This window comes from Euprymna scolopes, chromosome 45, assembly GCF_053919585.1.
Source record: "Euprymna scolopes isolate OS-2025 chromosome 45, ASM5391958v1, whole genome shotgun sequence".
In the NCBI taxonomy this organism is placed as follows: Eukaryota; Metazoa; Mollusca; class Cephalopoda; order Sepiida; family Sepiolidae; genus Euprymna; species Euprymna scolopes.
The window spans coordinates 55839847-55852001 of record NC_136526.1 but is presented as its reverse complement, the minus strand read 5'-3'; the positions used below and the strand labels follow the sequence as shown (position 1 = coordinate 55852001).

Sequence of the window (12155 nt, the reverse complement as noted above, 5' to 3'; positions counted from 1 at the left end):
TAAAAATGTGAGGTTCCACTTAAAAAAAATCAACATGGTTTAAAAAAAGGTTTTAAACTTTTGACTTTAAAGGTAAATTTGCACAAAACTATTATTTTTTTTAATTAGATTATTCATTTATTTATCTTTTATCTTCAATTTGTGATATATAGACCTTCTAAATCACATCCTTTCATCATTTGTAGACATTTATGCTGATAACACTACCATTTATGGCAGCACATCTAAGATAGTACACGACCATTGCAAAATGGGGAGAGGAGTTAATTAAAAAAAACGCTTGTCTAGAATATTATATTCAGTTAAAGCTTTTAATGAAGTGAAAACAAAATTGGCGTTGATGCATCAGGCACAGCTGTAGGTGCAGTGTTGCAACAGCAGCACCAACAACAGTTACAAACCAGCGGAACAACGTTACAACACCTTTGGCCATGAACTCCTGGCAATGTACCTTGCAGTGAAACATTTCCAATGATCACTGGAGGGCCATCAACTTGTGATCTACATTTATCACCATCCACTTACATACACAGTTCGTTCTAAGCCGGACAAATATTCTCCCCGTGAAACATGCCACTTGGATTTTGTTTCGCAATTTACCAGCAATATCCGACATATCTCAGGTGAGCACAATTCTGCAGCAGATGCTTTGTCCCGCCTTCTCATTAATTCTCTGTCCTCATTATCGTTTGTTTTTTTTCCTTTCCTTACTATTGTGGCTCCAGTCCTTTCTGCATTGCTCTCAGCTTTTTAAAAACTTCCATATATATTTATATACATATGATATGTTACAGTTGTATTTTCATTATGTGATCGGTCTTGACTGAAATTTTGTTTATAAGTAGAATGCCAGTCAAGTTTATGTGTGTGAATAGCATACTCTATGAAAAATACTCCTGAATTTTTTTTTCTGGGAATGAGAAAACAAAATGGCAAAATGTCTATTTATATGAGAGGTGAAAGCAGGTTGCATCTTTGTTCAAATAAAAGATACATTTATATGTGGCCGAGATGAAGAGATTTGAAGAGGTTGTCAATTGGACCAAATAGAGAGACCTTTAGCAGGCATAATGAAAGGAATAAAAGGACCAAATAGAGAGGCATTTATGAGACTGAGATGAAAAGAGTTGAAGGCAGGTTGCAGCTTTGACCAAATAGAGAGACCTTTAGGTGGTCGACATGAATCGACTAATGATAAAGACATTAACATTAAGAGGTTGACATGGTCGCAAAGAGGCCCAGAGTACAACTGATGCATATAGAATGTGTCTGAATTTTTTTTTCTGTGTTTTGTTTTTTTATACATGTGAACTCGTCAAGACTACATGATTAGAAGAGATAAAAGAGAAAACCCATGGGTTGTTGAGTGTTGTTGAGCAAGAGGGGCACAGGGTTGCACAGGCTATTTGTGGGAAGACTTCATCAGGGTGTATTTCTAAGTATCTGCATTTCAAAGTGTCTTACAAACTACTGTACAAAATAATCAAATAAATGCAAGGGCAGTATCTAGTAGACATTCAGATTTTCTATATATATAATCAAGGTGTAAATAAATTCTTGTAAATGATAATTTAGTCTTCAATTGTATCTTTTTATATATCAAAACAATTACAGGTTGTATAATACTGTCAACATTCATCTTCAATTGAAGTAATCTCTAAAATATAAATGTAACATTGTCTGTATTTGTGCTTCTCTGTCTGTTCCTTATAGACTCCGAAACGGCTGAAGAGATTTACTTTTAAATTTACAGAACTTTAATATATAAGTCAAGGAATGATCTTAGTTAAGTTTTGTTTCAGAATACCCCTGATAATTACCGATAATCGTTATTTTAATTCATCTATCATCGGTAAAGCCATTTTTTCCATATCATCACTTAGTAACAATGATAGAATAATGGGCCGTGAAAATTCTACTGTGGATAAGTTGATACCGGAGGTTTTGCATGACGTGGTCTATAGGTTCAAACCCTGCATATATTTCTTAATTTTTTTTCATTGACTGAAAATTTTTTGATTTGGGACAACATAATTTTTTTTTTTTTCATTAACTGAAAAAATTTTGTTTGGGAGAATGTAAATTTTTTTTTTTCATTATATGAAATTTCTTTTTGTTTGGAACAATGTAAATTTTTTTCATTAACTAAAAAAATTTTTTGTTTGGGACAATGTAATTTTTTTTAACTACAATTACCAATATCTATTTTGAAAATGGCATTTCCTCTGATGAAATGAGCCATTCATTGATAATCCATGAGACAAGGAAATGCTTTAATAATCGTATTCTTTTGTCAAACAATAAATTTCACTGTAATTCTACATGATTTACATTTATATATATTCGTAATTTAGAGACTGTGTTTCATCATCTATAACTAAAAAGTGTCTTAACAAACCCCTGTATAAAGCGACTGAACACACTTGAGGGTAGTGTCTTGTAGGCACTTAGACTTTCTTTACATATCCATGAATTAGTCTCTTGTGTCTCGTTACCTGTGGCCTGCTTGCATATGTTGACCCACAAAATTCACAATGATAAGGTTTCTCTCCGGTGTGTGTTCGCATGTGTACTGTAACCTTTGCTTTCTCTCTAAATCCTGCACCACACACTTCACAGGTAAAAGGTTTTTCTCCTGTGTGCGTCCATGTGTGAAGTTTCAAACTGTTTACTGTATTAAATGCAGAGTTGCACATTTTGCAAGCATATGGTTTCTCTCCAGTGTGGGTTCGTATGTGGGCAATAAGGCTGGATTTAACAGGGAACGATGAAGGACAAACGTCACAAGAGTAAGGTTTCTCTCCAGTATGAACTCTCATGTGTCGTTTCAAATGAGATTTGGCTGAGAACGAAGCATTACATATATCACAGGAAGGTTTTTCTCCAGTGTGTTTTATTCTGTGTGTATTTAGTCCATATAGCGATGCAAACAAAGATCCACAGATAGCACAAGTGTAGTGGTTTTCTCTACTGTGTGTCCGTTCATGTGTTTTTAATCCGCTGCTTGTTGTAAAAGAAGAGCCACAAACTGCACAAGAATATGGTTTCTCTCCAGTATGTACACGCATATGGGTCTTCAGATCAGACTTTGTTACAAACGAGGCGCCACATACGGCGCAAGAATGGAATTTTTCACCAGTGTGTGTATACATGTGCTTGTTTAGAGTCGATTGGAGTGAAAATGCTTTTCCACAGACTTCACAAGAAAAAGGTTTCTCTCCAGTGTGTATACGCATGTGGTCACGCAAGTGTGACCTTGCTATGCACTCATATCCACACACTTTGCACAAATAAGGTTTATTTCCTGTATGGGCGTACATATGTGTCTGCAGACCACCTTTCGACGTATATGATGACCCACAGACCTGACAGGAATAAGGTTTCTCGCCTGTATGTGTTCGCCGGTGGATTTTCAGACTTGACTTCATTGTAAAAGATGAGCCACAAAGTTCACAAGAAAAGGGTTTTTCGCCAGTATGTGTCATCATGTGGATTTTTAAATTAGATTTGTTTGAATATGAATTTCCACAAACTTGGCATGGACAATGTTTTTCTCCCTTGTGCGTTTGCATGTGTTTTTGTAACTTGATTCCCTTAGGAAATGATAACCCACACACTTTGCAAAGTTTGTTAACAGTGTGAATTCTCATATGTTTTTTCAAATCTGACATCGTCGCGAGTGATGAGTTACACTCTTGGCAAGGAAAAGCTTTTTTTCCAGCTTGTTTTCCCATGTTCACATTTAATTCATATGATCTTCAAATACAAAAATAAGCCTTTTGTGAATGTGACTATGTATAGTTTTATTCCTCAAAAGTTCATAAAGTAATAGTCTGTGCTATAAACCCTGCAAATAAAATAAGAGGTTTTAGTTAATAAACTGTACAATAATATTATTTAAAAAATAAATTGTACACAAATATTCAAATATGTTCAATATAAGCATTAGAATACTTATCACCATTGCAAGAATATTTTAAGTATGTCATGTGAAATGGAATATTTCTAGTATAAAAATTATACTGTGAATTCATTATATTAATAACAAATTTTAATCTAAATAGTTGTGATAATTATGTGCATATAGTTTAGTATACATAGGTTCATAAAATAATGGTTGACTCTGCAAATGAAATATTTTAGTTTATTATTGTACAATAATAAATAATATTTAGAAATAGATGTGTGCAAATATTTAAATATTTTGAACGTAAGCATTAAAATACTTATCACCATTAGAAATGGAATACTTATAGATAAAAGTTGTATATTAAAAATAAAATATTCTTGTATTATTAACCTTAATAGTTGTGATAATAATGCAAATAAAATAAGATATTTTAGTTAATAAACCATATAAACATAATTGAAAAATAGATGTGTACAAACATTTACAATATTTTAAATATGAGCATTTGAATACTTACCACTATTGTCGATGTGGAATGATCTATATTCATTGCCAGGATATCATTTTTTAGCCTGTTTTCCCGTGTGTATGTTTAATTCAAAGTGAGGATATTTCACTTTACAATAGTTGTTGTATTATTAAATGTATATATATTTTTCAAATGCTTGCTAAAATCATATATACACCTGACAATTCTTCTGTCGTTTAAAATCAACAGAGAAACGAATTTATCAAGTTTTATTTACAATTAAGCTTTTGCCCATCAACAAAGAGAGAGATGTTTCGTTGTAGGGGTTGGTTTGTGTGTGTGTCTCAGCAATGTGGAGAAATGTCAATCATGCTCAAAGGCTGTCCGTCTTCTATTTTCCCTTTCTCTCTTTTCCTGTAGTTTATATCAACTGTCTTACATAGACATCAACCTGCATTCCAGAAATGTAATATTAAAACTATTACAATTTTATTTTTTATTTTTCACAATTCACATCTTCGTGACCTGAAATATAAACATTTCTTTGTTTTTGGTAATAATTACAATTCTGGTATGTATTATGGGACACAAGAATGTAGATAAAAAATCCATCTAAAATCTGCATGTGTGCACACCTCTGCTTTCATCGGTCTTACCCAAGCTTTATATCCAACATCATGTTTTATCCACAATTCAACTGCATTTTTATGATTCTAACCCGATAGTTGTGAGAATTGTGGGGCATAAACTTCAAAGAAAGAGCATTTGAATACTTATCACTACTGTCGATGTGGAATGATCTATATTCATTGCAAGGATATAATTTTTCTTTATCTTGCTTTCCCATGTGAGTTGTTGCATTATGAAATGTATACTTTTCTAGCTTGCACTTTTCAAATGCTTGCTGAAATCATATATACACCTGACAATTTTTCTGTTGTTTAAAATCAACAGAGATGAATTTATTGACATAAGTTTTATTTACAATTAAGCTTTTGCCCATCAACAAAGAGAGAGGTGTTTAGTTGTAGGGGTTGGTTTGTGTGTGTGTCTCAGCAATGTGGAGAAATGTCAATCATGCTCAAAAGCCGTCTGTACTCTGCCTTCCTTTTCTCTCTTTTTTGTCGTTTATATCAACTGTCTTATATAGATATCAACCCACATTCCTGAAATGTAATATTAACTATATTACATTTTGATTTTTGATTTTTTGCAATTTATAACCTCTCAACCTAAAATATAAAAATTTCTTTGTTTTTGGTGATAATTATAATTCTGGTCATATTATGGGGCACAAGAATGTAGATCATAAATCCATTGGAAATGTGCATGTGTACACACCTCTGCTTTCATTGGCATTGCCCAAGCTCTATATCCAACATAATAAGCTTTGTCAACAATGCAACTGCGGTTTTGTAATTCTAATAGTCGTGAGAATTGTGACGCATAAACTTCAAAGAAACTGATTTTTATTTAATCTCGTGAGGATTCGTCACCTCTGTCCAAAGTTTTTTGGTGACATACAAACACACACATTTTGCTTTTTATATAAACTAGCAGGTGTGTGTTGAGCAAAAAAAATGGTAGTTGGCAAGCAAGCTCAAACCAGCGATATGAAGGCAGAAAAGAAAGTGAAAGAAAACCTGACATCTTACTGCTACACCATGATTCAACCGGAAGTGAAAAGCATCAATACATATATGATATGGTTAACTATATATATATATATTTCTCTTCTACAAATACAACTTCTCTGCTCGCAATCTAACTTCAGAATGCCTTCCTTCCCCAAATCACTCCTCTTTTATCTCCAATCAGGAGCATCTCATTTGCATACCTCGTGGTCACCCTGTAGGCATATAAAGAAACAGGGCAGCCATTTTTGTTTCTTTCTTCTTCATTACGAACACGAGGTAAGCCACACAAAAACGCGGTCGGTCGTTCTTGTTTAAGTAAATAAAAAAAAGAAAAATGAGGTTCGAGGCGGAGCCAATATTAACCGTATTTATCGCTTGAAAAAAAAACAACAATAACAAATATATATATATATATATATATATATATATATATATATATATATATATATATATATATATAAATATGCTTTGAAGCCACCCAATGTAAAAATAAATAATAAACAATTCAAAATAATGTTTACCAAAATATTTCGGTGAAGAAACTCGCCCTCATCTTAGGCCTCAATGTGGTACTGTTAGATGGGACAAGTGTTTGTGAGATGTTTGAATTCTTTGTAAGAAGAAACTAATTATCATATCTGTTTTTATTTTGTTATTATGGTGTGAGTAGAAATATATGTAATCATTTTTGTGTGTAGTTTTGAAAGTAGTGAACTTTGAAAGTTTACTATTGGATTTTAAAATAAGTATGCTTAGAAAAGGTAATGAGTGATTGTTTTCTGTTTCATAGGTGACCTTTATGGAGGGTTCGACTGAGTCTAATTTGTCTTTAATGTAAAGGGTCTCAACATCTGAGTGCTCAGTCTCCACTCAGCCCATGTTAATTTGCTTGATGGGCCGAAATAGCTTGTCGCCTGCGTGACACTGCTGTCCGAACTTTCACTTTTTGGTTACCACTTGACGCGTCTTCTCTCCACTCCAAAACGAACTTCTGCAACTTTAGCTTTTCTCTCCCCAAATCCGACTTTTCTCTTCTACAGATACAACTTCTCTGCTCGCAATCTAACTTCAGAATGCCTTCCTTCCCCAAATCACTGCTCTTTTATCTCCAATCAGGAGTATCTCATTTGCATACCTCGTGGTCACCCTGTAGGCATATAAAGATCTTCCACAGAAAGAATTCCGGAGATTTACTCAATAAGATAAAAAAAAAACATTAATATACATAACAAAACTATACACAGCTTAGATATACCATTATTATATACAAATGTCCCCATTTAAAAAATGTTCAAATTTACTCCATAAACACCTAAAAAATCAAACATTAACTTACCATTTTCTCCTGACACTTTTATAAAAATTATTAGACTTATAACTGACATGACTTATTTTCAATTCAATAATAATTTTTAAGATAATACATACCACCATAATATTTGTTAAATTTCTTTTTACTTGTATACTCTTGTAAAAAAAAAAATTGATCTTGGAGTCAATACCCAAAAAACGAAACCATATATTTATTTCAAAAATACTTTAGCTTTAACACATTTTGGCTATTACAAAACAAAAAGAAAAGGAAGAAAACACATGTATTTATCAAAGAAAGCAAATATTTTATTCATTAGAATTAATTTAGTTTAGACAATTTTTGTGTTATTATGAAATAAAAAGAAAACACTTCTATTAAATTATCATATAAAATAATTTATTAAATTATCATATAAAATAATTTATTAAATTATCATATAAAATAATTTATTAAATTATCATATAAAATAATTTATTAAATTATCATATAAAATAATTTATTAAATTATCATATAAAATAATTTATTAAATTATCATATAAAATAATTTATTAAATTATCATATAAAATAATTTATTAAATTATCATATAAAATAATTTATTAAATTATCATATAAAATAATTTATTAAATTATCATATAAAATAATTTATTAAATTATCATATAAAATAATTTATTAAATTATCATATAAAATAATTTATTAAATTATCATATAAAATAATTTATTAAATTATCATATAAAATAATTTATTAAATTATCATATAAAATAATTTATTAAATTATCATATAAAATAATTTATTAAATTATCATATAAAATAATTTATTAAATTATCATATAAAATAATTTATTAAATTATCATATAAAATAATTTATTAAATTATGTTAATGTTAAAACTAAATTAAGTATTTTGAATAAAATATTTTTTTTCATTATTTGATAATATAAGAATTTTTTGTCTAAAAATCCTTTGGGGCACTTCTGCGTTATGCAGAAGACAGCTATTGTTAGGGGGCGATAACTCTAATTTCTTCTTGATCAAATATTTGATGCCTCCGTTCAGTTTCGAAAGACAAAGAATACCCTCTGTGGAGGCAGCTGCACATGTAATTGTGAAGCAAGGGTTGTGCAATCTCTAACCACACCTCTTCTGAATCGTCACTGTTTGAGTCCAGTGGCAAGAAGAGCAGGATGACTGGAAACAATGCCGAGATAAGCAGAGAGAACCTACAGAACCTGGAAGTCTCAAATGGTCACCCATTTAGTACTGACCAGGCTCAACGTTGCTTAACTTCGGTGATCCAGCGAGAACCGGTGTGTCAACATGATTATGCCATTGATCAAATAACGCAACAAAGAAGTAAAAAAACAACTTTTTTTTCTGAACAGAAAAAAATTTGAAAACCAAAACATTTATTGTATAAAAGTGTATCAATTGGGAAAACATTTATTTAAAAGTCTGCATGAGAAAATATAATTTTAATAAAACAATTTTTTGTAATAAAAAGCAACATTGGATTTTTATAAAGTAAAATATCTCCTTTTTTATTTTTAACAAATAAATAATTTAAATGAAACTTCTTTTTTAATTAAAGCAACTTTGAAGGGTCAACAAATTAATAATCTAAATGTTTTTTGACTGAGAAGCGCCACCTGGTGACACTTTAGTGAAACGCATAAAGAAAAGATAGTCACCATCTGCATACTGTAGAAGTGCCTTTTGTTGTTTTGTGAACAGAAAAAGTGTTAAAATTGAATTAATTTTTATAAATAAAATTTTTTTTTTTGTTTACATGGGGATCACCATTTATCAAGGCCTATAAGCCACTCGGGATAAGGGTTATTTTGTTTTATTATTTGATAATACAAGGAGCATTTTCTTTTCTTTTCTTTTTTTTGTTTCATAATAACACAAGAGATGTTAAAAACTAAAGTAATTTTTTAATAAATACATGATTTCGTTTTTCGTGTCTTCTGTTCAGTTTTGTTACATAATCGACTGTATTCACTTCCGGTTGCTTGATTTACTTCCGAGAAATGATTTTGGACATTACCTGAAAAATATACAAATTTATTTTCTTTTGGATGGGCTCGTTTTAAAGCTATATTTACCTCAGTATTTTCTTTAATTTTCTATTTTTGAGCGATTATCGAGACTCCTAAGATGTAATCCTCTCATGTCGGACATTTTTGTTCAAAAGTAACACTCGACATTACTTGTTTTTTTTTTTTTAACTAAATAAAAACTCTTTTTAAATAACTTACAAAGCTAGGTAGAAAACGAACATTTAGAAAAATCAATTTTATTTTTTTTAAATAACAGTAACAGTAAACAAGTAAAAATATTTTTTTTAACATTATGGGATGTGTATTACTAGGAGTCTCAGAAGTGGCCATTAAAATAGGGGTGATTAATTAGACTCGCTATCTTTCAAAGCTTATAACAATATGAATAATGCAATTTAAACCCTAATTTTTTTTCAATAAAAGGAGCAAAGATCAAACTTTAAAATCATAAAAGGTTTTATCGAAAAATATACAATATTTTTTTAAATTGGTTTTCTTTAAAAAAGATTTCACGAAATTCAACGAATTTAATCTAAATATAATATATATAAATTAAAAAAAATCACTTACCTATATAAAATACTAATCAACAGACGCTTCCATTCTTCCTTTATGAGAGTTTGTCCATATTTATATTTTATATTCCATGTATTTTTTAGATAAAAGAATTTTTTAAAGCAACTGTTTGAAAAGACCACCATTACATAAGCATTAACCAGTGTTAGCAAGCCAATGTTTCTTGCCTTTCGTCCTGTTTTAAAATACAGATGGATAAAAGGGCTATAAAACGTAAAAACAACACATACGCGCGAGCCATCACGCCTTGTGCATGAAAAAAAATATGAGTCACCGTACTTGAAAAATTATAATATTTTACTGATCAGTTTTTGCCTTTTAAAAAAAAACACTCTACAAATTTTTTATTATTTTTTTTTCTTCTCTCAAAGAAATACATGAGTTTTTGATTTAATATATTTTATTTCTTCTTTTGGAGTGAATTTATTTTTTTAATATAAAAAAAAAACATTGAATGAAATAGAAAAAATTGTCGTAATTCTACGAAATTCTCTGAACAATGTAACAAGATTATAAGCTTTCACTTAAAAAAAAAATTCAACGTGGTTTTTAAAAAAAGGTTTTAAACTTTGGTCTTTACAGGTAAATTTGCAAATAACTATTTTTTTTGTTTTAAATTAGCTTATTTTATTTATTGATCTTTTATCTTCAATTTGTGACATATAAATTTGAGGTGAGAAAGTTAATTATTTTCATTTGAATAGACATTTCAAAATGGTGCCAATTACAAACAAACGCTTGTCTAGAAAATTATATTCGGTTTATTGGAAAGAGCATAAAATTTCACATTGAACCTGAAAATATCGTAAAAAAAAAAAAAACCATTAGAAAATTTTGTATAGATTTTTAAAGTTTAAAAATTGAAAAAAATTTAACTCATAAAATTCAATTCATTTCATTACGTAGAAAAAATGTCTTGATTTCGTTCCATAAAAAAATGTCTACATGAACGTGCGCAGGCACTTTGTAAACATTGTTTTGTTTTTTAAATGAAAAATAATATTTTTATTATTTTTTTTTAAACAACTTCAATAGTTTATTTTTTAAGTATATTCCATAAAGAAAATAAACAATCCACTTTAAAAAGAGAAATTATGAGGGGTTTTTAATATGTTATTCGCAGTTTTGTGTTAGGGGTGTCAAAAAATCCCAAAAAATTCTGACACATTTTGTGCATTGCCTTGTAAAAACAATATCTAGTTCAAGAACGGTAATAAAAATGTGTTTTTAATCGATATTTATTCAATAATTGACCAGTTTTCCGGGGACGAGTTTTCCTAAATTCCTTTTTCACATATATCGATAAACACTGTATGAATTTAGAACCGATTAAACATTTTGGTACTCATGCAGAGCGTGACCCGTGCTGAAAGAATAACGTTATTATCTAAAAAGCCATTCTTAACATGGGGAGGGTGTTTTGTACCTATTCTGTACTTTAACCTTACAATTGAATTAAAAAAAAAAAACATCTCATAAAACTTTAATTAAACGTGGAAATACGATTTAAAAAATCGTGCGGATCACTTTCTGCATTAGAACCAACATTTTAAAGTGAGTAAAACCACTAAAAATCCCTTCCAGGTAGGTAGAAGAGTAACTTATCTTTGCTTTGATAATATTTATTTGTTATATATATATTTATTTATTTTTTACCACTTTTTCGTACACCTGTGTATTGTAATACAACCCCGCATTTTCCTTTTTTAACCTTCTCATGTTAAGAACGACTTTCGGAATAAACACCCTTTGCAGGTTGGACAACCAGTGAACATTGATCAAATAATTGAATATTTTTTTTTAATTAAAGAAATGTAAAAAAGAAAATGTAAAAAAAACAAAACAAAACATATTTACAAAATATAAACTAATTAAAATAGCATTATACTTACTTTTATCGGATTTCCTTTCGCTTGGAAAGATTTTCGAATTTAGTATCCAGTCCGCAGTCAAAATTCAAAATGGTGACGCCGAAAAGCAGCTCCGCATAAAATCAAAAAATGTTGATAATAAAGACCAGAGTAATATATTGTTCGGTTCTTATTCAGAAATAAACTTCTTATTTTTTTTTTTTAAATCACGTAAATTTATCAAGTAGCTTAAAGAAGGTAAATGTGTAGTTTAGCGGCGTAAATTATTTGACAGACAAAAAGTTATAAAAACTTTATTTTTATATAAAAC

General features: G+C 29.8%; 1 protein-coding gene across 1 annotated transcript; it reads right to left on the bottom strand.

Moving 5' to 3' along the window:
* Positions 1-2307: 2307 nt before the first annotated feature.
* LOC145269702 (uncharacterized) lies at positions 2308-11930 on the bottom strand. Its single transcript, XM_080125424.1, has 2 exons — positions 11867-11930; positions 2308-3847 (listed from the first exon to the last, which is right to left on the bottom strand). The coding sequence occupies exon 2, from the start codon at positions 3732-3734 to the stop codon at positions 2448-2450; it is 1287 nt and encodes a 428-aa protein (XP_079981550.1). The 5' UTR covers positions 3735-3847; positions 11867-11930; the 3' UTR covers positions 2308-2447.
* Between the last annotated feature and the right edge of the window lie 225 nt (positions 11931-12155).